We start from the raw sequence: 13,428 nt of genomic DNA on the forward strand, positions 1-13,428 counted from the left end.
AGCTAATGTGGCGACTATGTACCAACTTCAACCTACCCATTAAAGAGAACTTAATGCATTTTTAAAATACTTCATGAATCATTTTGACCTTTGCGCATGGTCCCAAAGTAATTTTTCTAGCTGAAATTGTATCTATTTTTAATGTGTTTTAATTAATTATGAGCATTTATCATACACATATACTGCATTTATTCAGAACACAATAGACTTGCTAGTGTAAAAGTAGTTTGCCCTTGACTTTGGGAGAAAAGTGTGGTTTTAAAAATAGATCACATTTATTTTATTAATGCTTCTATGCTGTCTCACACAGGAAATCTACTATGTACTAAGTATATTCTCAAGCACACGTGAAAAATCATAGTTTTATAAATGTGCTGGATGTTCTTTTTTTTGTCATGCTGTTGTAATTTATGGTGATCAATCAGATTTAAACTGCTGTATGAACTATTGAGTGTTATGTTTGCTAGATAAGCCTTTAAGGGGATGAATGCCAGATTGCCAAGTGAACCTCAGATGAGGCTGTGAGAGGGTTGACATCAGATGAGGTGTGAGGGAATGAAGAGCGGATGCGGCCGTGAAAGAGTGAACATTGTATGAGGCTGTGAGAGTGAAAATCAAATGAGGCTGTGAGAGTGACTATTAGATGAGACTGTGAGAGGGTGAACATAAGATGAGAATGTTTGATGTTGAACATCAGATGAGGCAGTGAGAGGGTTAACATCAGATGAAGTTGTGAGGGTGAATATCAGATGATGCTGTGAGAGGGTGAATATCAGATGAGGCTGTGAGAGGGTGAACATCAGATGAGGTTGTGAGGATGAATATCAGATGAGGCTGTGAGATGTTAAAGAGCCGATGATGCTGTAAGAGGGTAAATATTAGATGAGGCTGTGAGAGGGTGGACATCAGATTAGGTGTGAGAGGGTGAACATCAGATGAGGTGTGAGGGAATGAAGAGCGGATGCAGCCATGAAAGGGTGAACATCAAATGAGGTTGTGAGGGTGAATATCAGATGAGGCTGTGAGAGGGTGAACATCAGATGAGAATGTTAGATATTGAACATCAGATGAGGCTGTGAGAGGGTGTACATCAGATGAGGTTGTGAGGATAAATATCAGATGAGGCTGTGAGAGGGTGAATATCAGATGAGGCTGTGAGAGGGTGAACATCAGATGAGGCTGTGAGGATAAATATCAGATGAGGCTGTGAAAGTGGGAATATCAGATGAGGCTGTGAGAGGGTGAATATCAGATGAGGCTGTGAGGATGAATATCAGATGAGGCTGTGAGGATGAATATCAGATGAGACTGTGAGAGGGTGAACATCAGATGAGGCTGTGAGGATGAATATCAGATGAGGCTGTGAGATGGTGAATATTAGATGAGGCTGTGAGAGGATGAACATCAGATTAAGCTGTAAGAGGGTGAACATCAGATGAGGCTGTGAGAGGGTAAACTTAAGATGAGGTTGTGAGGGTGAATATCAGATGAGGCTGTGAGAGGGTAAACATAAGATGAGGTTGTGAGGGTGAATATCAGATGAGGCTGTGAGAGTGAACATCAGATGAGAATGTGTGATGTGGAACATCAGATGAGGCTGTGAGATGGTGAATATTAGATGAGGCTGTGAGAGGATAAACATCAGATTAAGCTGTAAGAGGGTGAACATCAGATGAGGCTGTGAGAGGGTAAACTTAAGATGAGGTTGTGAGGGTGAATATCAGATGAGGCTGTGAGAGGGTAAACATAAGATGAGGTTGTGAGGGTGAATATCAGATGAGGCTGTGAGAGGGTAAACATAAGATGAGGTTGTGAGGGTGAATATCAGATGAGGCTGTGAGAGTGAACATCAGATGAGAATGTGTGATGTGGAACATCAGATGAGGCAGTGAGAGGGTGAATATTAGATGAGGCTGTGAGAGGGTGAAAATCAGATGAGGCTGTGAGAGGGTGAAAAACAGATGAAGCTGTGAGAGGATGAACATAAGATGAGGTTTGTGAGGGTGAATACCAGATGAGGCTGTGAGAGAGTGAACATCAGATGAGAATGTGTGATGTGGAACATCAGATGAGGCAGTGAGAGGGTGAATATTAGATGAGGCTGTGAGAGGGTGAACATCAGATGAGGCTGTGGGAGGGTGAACATCAGATGAGAATGTTTGATGTGGAACATCAGATGAGGCTGTGAGAGGGTGAATATTAGATGAGGCTGTGAGGGTGAACATAAGATGAGGTTTGTGAGGATGAATACTAGATGAGGCTGTGAGAGAGTGAACATCAGATGAGAATGTGAGAAATTGAATTTCAGATGAGGCTGTGAGAGGATGAACTCCTGATCTCATAGGTTTGCATAATAACTTCCTCAACGCTGCAGGTCACACAAACCTTTCCACACTTGAGTGCTAAATAAGCTACTCTGAGTGTTCTGAGGGAATGTGTGTGTGTGTGTAATTCCAGTGAGTCTCTCAGTCTGATGTGAGGGTTATGCCACTGTTTTAAATGGCTCCAGCTGTTGGCAGTGAAAGAAATAATCTCTTGATGGGGTCAGAGGGACTTCCTGTTCGTCTCGCACAGTATGTATGTGCGCACATGCCCTGGTTAAAAAAAAGAAAGAAATTTGACAGGACTGAACAAATGTGTTTAAGTCAATGCGGCTGACAATGGAAATGTAATTTTACACAGGTACTGTTACTGCCGTGTCAGCACACACACATGCTCACACACAGGCTTTCTTTGTTCATCTGGGCATTGTAATGCATTTACATGGTGCAAGGTTATTCTTTTAGCCTTTCCGGAAACATTACAGCAGTTCTTCATTGATTCTCTTATTGGATTAAATGGCTCCATGGTGTTGATGTATTTGCGTGTTTTTGATGAGTTTGTATTGATTGCCGTGTGTTTTAGATCAGGTCTAAGTGTTTCGGTTTAGTCCAGTTGTGGTGTTGCAATAAATATTTGACTAATATACGTTTTAATGTGTATGTGTCAGTGGCGCCGTTCAGCCACTGTTGAATCTGTGTCACCAGTGGAAATGTGAGAAATTATATTTTTGTTTTTGTTGTGGTCTGAAATGTGATGAGATACAAAGACCTGATGCTGTGAAATACTGTTAACCAACGCAAAAACCAGCATATATGGAGACGAGTGTAGTCTGATTCATGAGGAAATGACTGGGCCAGTTGGTGGTCAAGAAACCAATGAGTTTTACTGCTTGATAATTTTGAAGACACTATGATTTATTTATTTATTACAAAGAAATTAAATTTTATTTTAGCTTTCTAGAAATTAATCATAACTATAAACTTCATAATAATTCCTGATAGTTTTATCTACACAAAACATTATCCTGTAAGCATAGTCTCTTATATGAAACTAGGCACTTCACACATAATGGACAAAATGTTAGTTAGCAAAGCCTTCTTAAAGGGACAGTTCTCCCAAATAGTACATTTTACTCACAATCAAGTGATAATAACCCTCATTTTCTTTCTTCTCTTGAAAAAAACAGAAGCTTTTTTGAATAAAGCCAAAAACAGGTAACCAGTAACTTTTATAGTAAGAAAAACAATTGCTATGGAAGTCAGTGGTCACTAGAAACCATGATAGTACTACAATTAAAAAGTTTTGGGTAAGTAAATTAATATTTTATCAGGCAAGGACATGATAATATGATCAAAAGTGACAGTAAACACTTCAGTTTGAAGCAAATGCTGTTGTTTTGAACTTTTATATTGATCAGAGAATCTGCTTTTTCGCCAAAATAATAAACAGCAAAAATGTTTTCTGAATTTTAATAAGGACCATTATTAATAATTGAGTACCAATAATAGCTGAGGTACACATCAGCATATTAGATCATGCGACGCTGAAGACACTGAAGTAAAAACAGCAAAAATATAGCACAATCACAGTATCACAATATAAATGACATTTTAAACCTTTTGAAAGTAGGAAACAGTTATTTTAAATTAATATTTATATTTAAGTTTAAATTTATTTAGAAGTACGTCATCTGTGTTTTGTGATTGTCCAGATTTTCTTTCTTTTTTTTTTTAAGTACATAAATTGGTATCAAGACAGTTAGTGGGGTTCAGGTTCATTATTGGTCTATATTTTAGTAAAATTTAAACCTGTCACAGTTAAGCCTAATGAATCATCATCCTGGAAAATGACAATACAATAAATCCTCAACATGGTTACTTAAGAAAAAAAAGCTAACATTTTAATTGAAGGTGACGTAGTTACACGTTCCATGCATTTACTCTTGTAATTACAAAAAAATATGCATAATTACATATAAATCACCGTATATTTAACCCACATTCTAATCCCAACCATACAGTAAGTACATGTAATTTACTAGTTACTCAGTAGTTGAATGAGTAGTTATGCTGTAACTACATCACTTTAAAATAAAGTGTAACAAAAAAAAAAAATGTACACACTGCATTTGTTAAATTGTCAAACATATAAGTCACCGGAAACATAAAGATTACTGCAACAAAGGCTTTACTTTCTAAATGCAGTGAGATTTCAGTTGCTGTCTGGGCTTTTACTGTCTTTCTACACCTCCCTTTCTTCATGTGTTCAATACTTTTTCCCTGTGTCATTTTATTTTATTGTATTACACATAACTTAATTTGTAAACTGATTAGTTTTCTTTGCATTTATGAATTTATTTGGTTGTAAATAACTTTTGGTGAAAATTTCAAGTCAACAGCAGTTTTAAAATTATATATTTTTTTGAGAAAAATGGTGAAGTGTTCTATTCTCTTCTAACTCACCAGCCACTTTATTAGGTACACTTGTCTAACTGCTCATTAACGCAAATTTCTAGTCAGCCAGTCACAAGACAGCAACACAATGCATCTAGGCATGTAGACATGGTCAAGACGATCAGCTGCAGTTCAAACCGAGCATCAGAATCGGGAAGAAAGGTGATTTAAGTGACTTTTAAACATGGTATGTTTGTTAGTGCCAGACAGGCTGGTCTGAGCACTACTGGGATTGTCACGCACATCCATCTCTAGGGTTTACAGAGAATTGTCTGAAAAAGAGAAAATATCTAGTGACAATGAGTTCACTGTACTCAAATTGCCTCCACAGTCACCAGAACTTAATCCAATAGATCGCCTTTGGGATGTGGTGAAACAGGAGATTCACATCATGGATGTGCAGCCAACAGAACTGCAGCAACTATGTGATGCTATTATGTCAATATGGATGAAAATCTCTAAAGGAATTTTTCCTGTACCTTGTTGAATCTATTCTCCAAACAATTAAGGCAGTTCTGAAAGCAAATGGGGTCCAACCTGGTACTAGTAGAGTGTACCTAATAAAGTGGCCGGTGAGTGTGTATGTGTGTGTGTGTGTGTGTATATATATATATATATATATATATATATATATATATATATATATATATATATATATATATATATATATATATATATATATATCATCTTTACTCTTCGTCTCCTATGACAAAGTTTATGCAGCATCTGTGTGTTTTAAACTGGACATCTGCTCATGTGTAAAAATCCCCAGTTGCTGTCTTCGATACCGTAAACACTCAACATGTGATTGTGGAATTTTAACAAGAGGAAATCTGTCTGGTTCTTCCTCTCTCTCATCTACACACACACACACACACACACACACACACACACATGCTCGTCTCTACTGTAACATAAACTGCGTATTGTCAATGTGTAGTGAATTCTGCTCCAGATTTTCCTCGTCTGATCTTGTGGAGCGCGGGAGCATACAGAGCCCCTGTCTGTTGCACATTTCGGTATCTGGACCATCTGCGCACCGTGTGCAACACCTTGACCTTTGTTCTCATGAAGCCAGTGGAGCGTAACTAGCTGACCTTTCAGACAAGGGTCACACTTCCAACACCTGTCTTTCCAGAGAGAATAGGATCAAAGGGATTATGATGTAATGTTGTGATGCCTCATCCTGTGTAGGGCTGCACCATATTAGAAAAAAAATGACACTTTGTGTGTGTGTGTGTGTGTGTGTGTGTGTGTGTGTGTGTGTGTGTGTGTGTGTGTGTGTGTGTGTGTGTGTGTGTGTGTGTGTGTGTGTGTGTGTGTGTGTGTGTGTGTGTGTGTGTGTGTGTGTGTGTGTGTGCGTGTGTGTTTGCGTGTGTGTTTGCGTGTGTGTTTGCGTGTGTGTTTGCGTGTTTGTGTGTGTGTGTACCTTTAAAATGTGTGTTATGTGGCTGCAGGATCACAAGCAAACTGTCAAAGTTCCACTGATTTCCTGACTGAACTTTTTAATGTTTCATCCTGTGTCGAGCTACAAGATATTATGAAAAAAGACATTTTGAAATGTTGTTTTACTATTATATTTACAAATTGCAGTATGAATATGATTTTACTTAATGACTTGATTAGCTCTGTTTTGGGGGGATGATTTTGTAGGGGGGTCCTATTATAAGCATAGATATTTTCAGTTGACCAAAAAATACAAATAAAATATAATATGACATTGATTTGTGGTTTTCTGAGGAGTATAACAGATGAGTTCATTGCACAGAGAGTTAGAAATTCTTGCAGGTAAAACTAAATAAATATGATCTCATGTTGGGTCAATCACATTTCCACACTTCCTCTAAACTTCATCTAAATGATTCAGATCGGGTTTGATTTTCTTATTTCTTTTCTTTTTCACTTTTGTTGAAGGCATTTTGAGAGGTTTCTTGCATCTGTTGAACGCATTTTGAGAGGTATTTTGACTATTCAAAACCATCTTACAAGCGAAAGCCAAAATGCAGATGCAGTTTATCACAACACAGAGCACTTCATGACAAACAGAGTGCATAATTAAAGGCAGAATGTGGCGGATGGTTGAGAACCACTGCTGTAGCCTACTGTATACAACCTATTGTGTGTACATTTGACATACTGCCAGTCTCTGTTCAGGATAAAGTTTGTGTTATGTAGCTGCAGTATCAAAATGATCCAAAAATATCAAAATTCTCTTGATTTCCTGAAATAAACACTGACATTTCTGAATAAACCTGCACTGTTTTTGATAAGGTAGTTATTAGATTTACACAATGTTTCCTGTTGCAGTCTTTTTTTAATGAAAGAGGAACAAAAGCATACCGATTGACTGAAGTATTTCGTGTGTGTGTGTGTTTTTTTTTTTTCATCAAATTGATTAATTTGCATCATGTTCCTGAGCAAGATTCATTGTTGAGATACAATTAGGACAAAATGCAGGTGAGAAATTCAGATTTACGTGTCAAAAGATTTTTAGGGGTAAGGAAATTAAAGAATAAAATAGAAAAATCTGTTCTTGGGACTGTATAAGATTTTAACCTTGGATAAAATACCACAGTTTCACAGTATTATGATTTCTAATCTTGATTGTATTTTTTAAATGTCTGGGTGAAAAAAATGAAACATTTTTTTCCTCATTGAACAAAATATGTTTTATTTTAACAAAAATTTAAAATATTTTGGAACAGAAGCATTTACTATTTTCATTAGTTTCAAAAACAGATTTCTTTACAACTTAAAAAGGCATTTCTTTCTTTCCTTCTTTCTTTCTTTCTTTCTTTCTTTCCTTTCTTCTTTTCCTTCTTTCTTTTTTCTTTCCTTCTTTCTTTCTTTCTTAAACATTTTTATATAAAGTATAAAGTAAGCCACTGCACTGTTCAGGTCTATAGTAGGCTAGGATGTTGGTTTATAAGCAGTTTGTTTTTCAGATGTTTCCTGAATCATGGCCTGACCAGTAGCTTTTGATGTATAGTGTCTTGGTTGGCTGGAGATGCTGTTACCCTACAAAACTTAATAAAATAAAATGTAAAAAAAAAAAAAAAAGGTCAGAAAAAAAAGTCATTTAACACATTTCTAAACATAATAGTTTTAATAACTCATTTCTAATAACTAATTTCTTTTATCTTTGTCATGATGACAATACATTATATTTTACTAGATGTTTTTCAAGACACTTCTATACAGCTTAAAGTGACATTTAAAGGCGTAACTAAGTTAATTAGGTAAACTTGGCAGGTTAGGATAATTAGGCAAGTTATTGTATAACGATGTTTTTTTCTGTTCTGACTATTGAAAAAATATAGCTTAAAGGGGCTAATAAGTTTGACCTTAAAATGATTTTAAAAAAAATTTAAAAAACTGCTTTTATTCTTGCCAAAACTAAACAAATCAGACTTTCTCCAGAAGAAAAAAAATTATCAGACATACTGTAAAAAATTCCTTGCTCTGTTCGACATCATTTGGAGAATATTTAAAAAAGAAAAAAAAAATCTAAGAGGGGCTAATAATTCTAATATAATTCATACCTTAGGAATTGGAATGGAAAATTATAGCATTTTTAAAACCTTGACTTTTCCAAACCATGGTAAACCTTAAAACCGGTTATCAACCCATGCCTAGTCTTCTTCATATAAATCTCAGTGTTGATGCAGAAACACTATATTGTGCATCTGTAATCCTGTGCCTTTTTTCCTGTTGTTTTACCAGGCTGACGCCGAGTAACCACGACCGAATCCAGCGCTTGCGGCAGGAGTTCCAGCAGGTCCGACAGGAGGAGACTGAGCCCGATGATCGCCATCGCTCCTACAGCATGGAGCAGCCCTGGGTGAGTGTGTGAGCTGTGTGTGTGCACCCATGATCACTGGACATACGGCCCATGATCTCTGGGAGCTCCCAGGACGGAATAAGACAAGTCTGATAAATGACCTCCAGGCATGGGCTAATGCTAACTGCTAACAACCTGAGACTGCTGCATGCAGGAGCATGTCACCTCTGACACTGACATTATCTGCTAACAATGCTAACATCACCATGTGTTCATCCATCTGGACTGTTCACCCCACCATTCATCTGTTCAACCATATCACCGTGACTTCGGCAGATCATGATTAAGGCAAGAACTGTGATTGGCTGAATTGTTGTGTATGTGTGAGAGAGAGAAAGAGAGAGAAAGAGAGAGAGAGAGAAGCAGGAAGGGGAGTATGTGCGTTTGAGTCAAAAGCAATGTTTTTAGACTGAAATTGTGTAGTATTTATGACGTTGAATTTAAATCTAGATTATTCATATCTGGATCAAGTGTGAACTTAATATGACGATTGTAATTGGGGGAATTAAAACCTCTTATGCCTATAGAACTGTTTCTCAACCACGTTCCTGGAGGACCACCAGCACTGCGTGTTTTGGATGTCTCCTTTGTTTGTCACACCCATTACAGGTCTTTCAGCCTCTGCTAATGAGCTGATGATCTGAATCAGGTGTGTTTGGTTAAGGGAGACATTGGAAATGTGCAGAGCTGGTGGTCCTCCAGGAACATGGTTGAGAAACACTGCTATAAAACGATTGAGAAGATCAAAATAAATGGGTGGTTTACCTAAAATGAAAAGTTCTGTCATGATTTACTCTCATCCTTCTAAACCTGTGCAGGTTTATTTCTTCGATGAGTAACATATCATTCCTAAATATCATCTTTTGCATTTCAGGGAAGAAATAAAGTGCAAGTCTCTAAAATGAATGAGTAAATGATGGCAGACGTGTGTTTTTTTTAAGGGGGGTGGGGAGGTGTCTATAAAGAATGAGTTGTACTTGAAGATCATCTTCTGTGTATATGGGCTTATCCTTTATTTCAGAAAGTCTTCTCTTGAATATTTTTAACAATATTCATTTGTAATAATCTTTCCAGAAAGAGAGAGAGAGCATCAATGAACTGTTACACACGGTATTATGTGTATTTTCCTTTATGTAACTGTATCTTTTTAAACTTTTCATCCTCTTTTTCCAAACACCTTTAGTGTATAGAGATATTCACTTAATAATTGTAGTGATTATGTAACTGTGCTAAATAACATCCCCTTCAATTTTCTCCTAAACCCCCATCAAAAATCGAAACCCCATTTTTTTACCAAGCCTAAAATCTTTTTTGTAAAGCAGAAGGCGACTAAATAAAAATGGGTGGTTTGCTTTAACGACTTCATTTTGTTTTTTCATCTGAATCCAATCCATTTCAATTCTATCACATCCATCATTTCACCTTGGAATTTTTCTTCTCCCACACGACAGGTGAGAGCAAACTGAAAAATTTACTTATTTTTTCTGCTAACCATTTTGAGTTTGTGTGCCAACCATAGACTGTAAAATATGGATGTAGTATCCGTGAAGTCACCCATAGGTTTCTGAAGCGCACAAATGAGGCTACAAGAGCTCTGTGTGGGACTGAAATTTTAGCCTTTGTTCACCCTCCACTGTCCCCCCCCCCCTTACTGGTTGTAGCTGTACCTGTACTATAAGTAGACATGGCCAGCGGTCACCATTTTGTTCGTGCGTCATTGCACCCACCGGGAATGACCAAATAAGGGCAAAGAGGCGGAGCTTTAGTGGAGCTACAAGCGCTGGCTAGCATTTTGCTTAGACAGGCTTTTCTTTGGAAGAAATGCTTAATACTTTATTACCTCCAACACGTTCGTGTTCTGACCACATGTGCTATATCCATAACATGTTTAGTCTTTTATGAACCTTCTGTAATACATTGAGCCACTAAACATTGTTCTTGTGGCGTTTTTTCTACAGGAGGAAAGCGCGAGTTACTTCCAAATACTTCAAATTTTGTCTGTGTTAGAAATGCAAGACTGTTTATGAAATCCAGCCGTAACACTGTATGACAGTGTTTCAGATGATTTCAGAGCCTACAGTTAATCAATCTGTCAGATTCTGGAGTGCATTACAGTTCTTAAGAAAATTATAAATTATAAATCATCTTAAATAAAACAAAAACATTTATAGAGATCATATACAAGTATATAGTTTCACTCACCTGGCAAATGGAGGCCAATTGATGGTTTGTGAGCACAATTAAGTGCACACAGCATGCCATATTATATGATAATTGTAGGAAATAATCCCAAAAGGCAATTGACTGTGTAAAGAAACATTAAACGAAACAAAAATGGTATGTATATGCCAAGTTCAGCTGCTAATCAGCCGGAATTATCTGTGGTAACAAGACAGCGACCAGCGAGACCTAGCCGTCACTCAAGTGGCCATAATTCATACCTGTCAACCCTCCCGTTTTTCCCGGGGTTCTCTCGTATAATACAGTTCTATCCCGCCATCGTCCCGTAAAGGTATATTACCGTATTTCTCTCTTATTTTCAGTCTTTCTCTGAAGGGTGGTAATAAACTATAAAGAGCCAATATACGCAAACCATTCCGCCAAACCACCAGGGGACGCCCCTTCCTCTTAAATGTGAGTCTGTTCTGTGCTTTCTTTTTATTTAGGCATGACAACACTGAAATAAATATAAAAACAGCAGGATTCCCTTTCCTTTTCCCTACAGGTGTCGTCGCTCCCCCTATGCAATCTTCAAGATGGTCATATAGCGGTGCCTGACTGTCAGACGCGCTCCATAGTAATAAATAGACGGCGTTTCCCAAACGGATTCTGTACACGCGATCAGAAGCAGAGCGAAAGTCTGGGTTTTGAGTGCGTGTCTGAACAGTCATATACACATAATAATTTTAACATTTAAAGTTGTTGATCTTGCTGGGGGATTTTCAAACACAACTAATTTTGTCCTAAATAAGCATAAAAAGTTTGTAAAGCAATCGAATCCTTTCATTATAATGTTAGATGTGTGCATTTTGAAAAGTGACACCTCTGTTATTTAATGTAATCAAACAAAAAAAATCTAAATAAATGAGGTTTATTCGTTGCTGTTTAATCAGTATGTTTAAGTTATAGAGTGAAGAAAAGATTAATGAGACATGAGAACTTGATTCTATATCTTTGTAATAGCTAATAATTTTAATAAGCTGAACTGTTTGATAATTTATCTGCTGCTAATGTATACTATTTATTTTTTCTTTTGTAAATAATAGTGATAAAACATTACTGCCCTTATTATGGGCAAATCCCTTATTATCTCTTATTATTGTGGGCATATCCCTTATTTTCATCCCAGTGCAGAGCTTGAGATTAACTTTTTTACTTGGTAGTTCCGGTGCTCCCAACTTCAAATATTTTGGAGCACCAGAAAACATTTAGGAGCCCTTACCAATACTGAATGAGCACCGCTGCAACTTGTATATTAAGTCATTTATTGTATTTGAACACAACATCAATCAAGTCTAACAAAAACCATAAACAACTATCTAACTAATGCTGTGATGACTTATATATTTATATATAAATATTTGATATTTGCTCAATAATTCCAAAATGAATGTCTATTAATTATTAAATATTAATGATGATGATGACAGTAATACTAACAATGAATTACATTTTTTCTCATCATCATGCTGCCTTGAATGTGCTTGAATGCGAGTTATCTGCTATTAAAAGTCCTACTGTTACTTTATAAAAAATAAATTTATGGTTTGCATCAAACAAAAATGAAACATTGAAGTGAGAAATATTTACTTTGCACTATTGTTTTTACATACATGTCAATATAATAAATAATATTTCTGCTACAAAATAAATGAAAGATTATAATAAATCATTCCATTCAATTCTGGAAGCTGCAAAGCAGTCATCAGTAACTAAATAGAAAAATAACATCTCAAGAAGGAACGGACAAGAGAAAGTAAGAAAAGTTTCACTTCGGCCACTCTTTAACGGTTTGGGTTTCGGTTTGTGTCATTTTAAATGCTCAGTCTTGTTATGTGCTGATTTCAATTTTTCTGTTTGTGGAAAAGAAGGCAAGTCAGCCGACCTAATATATTTATGTAGGCAGAGCAGGATTCTCGCGATGACCACCTGCGCAATAACGTTCTTTGTTCTTAGCCGCAGTTTCAGTTCAACTTAGTAAAGGCAAGCTTTTTGGCGGGATGATGTACAGTGTTAGATTTTACATTTAGCGGACTTTCGCCCTAAATTCAACGCATTGAGATTCAGGCACCTTCTCTGAAACAGCTTTATTGATCTCGGCTGGCGCATCAACATTCACCACATGATCGCTGTCATCGGCGCCATTATTTGTAACTAGGTGGGGTTTGCAAACCTGTGTACTTTTCACTCTTCAGCCGTTTGCATTTCCCGCGGTCACAAAAGCTCTCTTTCATCTGACAGTGGAAAGCCTTTAGTGATTGAGAGCTAATTTTAACCAATAAAGCGCCAAGGAATACCGATTCAGTACGTCTTTAGAAAAAATCGAAACAGTTCACACTACAACCATTATATGCAGTCGCACAAATGCTCCCAAATATATTATGAGGTCGCCTAGATTAAATTTCAGGCGCATATGCGACCAAAATGGCTGCAATTTCGAGCCCTGCAGTGTTGACAGGTATGCATTCATTATGCACACTTAATAATACTTAATAAAAATGAAACCGATAAATTATAAAAAATTTCAACCCCCTCACAGTTGTCTTGAAGAGTAATTTTAGCTATATACACCAAAACCATCTTTTGTACCAG

General features: G+C 36.9%; 1 protein-coding gene across 1 annotated transcript in view; it reads left to right on the forward strand.

Moving 5' to 3' along the window:
• pard3ab (par-3 family cell polarity regulator alpha, b) overlaps positions 1-13,428 on the forward strand; it is a gene marked incomplete at its 3' end in the record, with an annotated part of 183,199 nt that overhangs the window by 163,315 nt on the left and 6,456 nt on the right. The window contains 1 exon segment of the mRNA NM_001423693.1: positions 8,499-8,616. Within this exon segment, the coding sequence (NP_001410622.1) occupies positions 8,499-8,616 (118 nt within the window).

The sequence above is a fragment of the Danio rerio genome, chromosome 2 (assembly GCF_049306965.1).
Source record: "Danio rerio strain Tuebingen ecotype United States chromosome 2, GRCz12tu, whole genome shotgun sequence".
Lineage (NCBI taxonomy): Eukaryota > Metazoa > Chordata > Actinopteri > Cypriniformes > Danionidae > Danio > Danio rerio.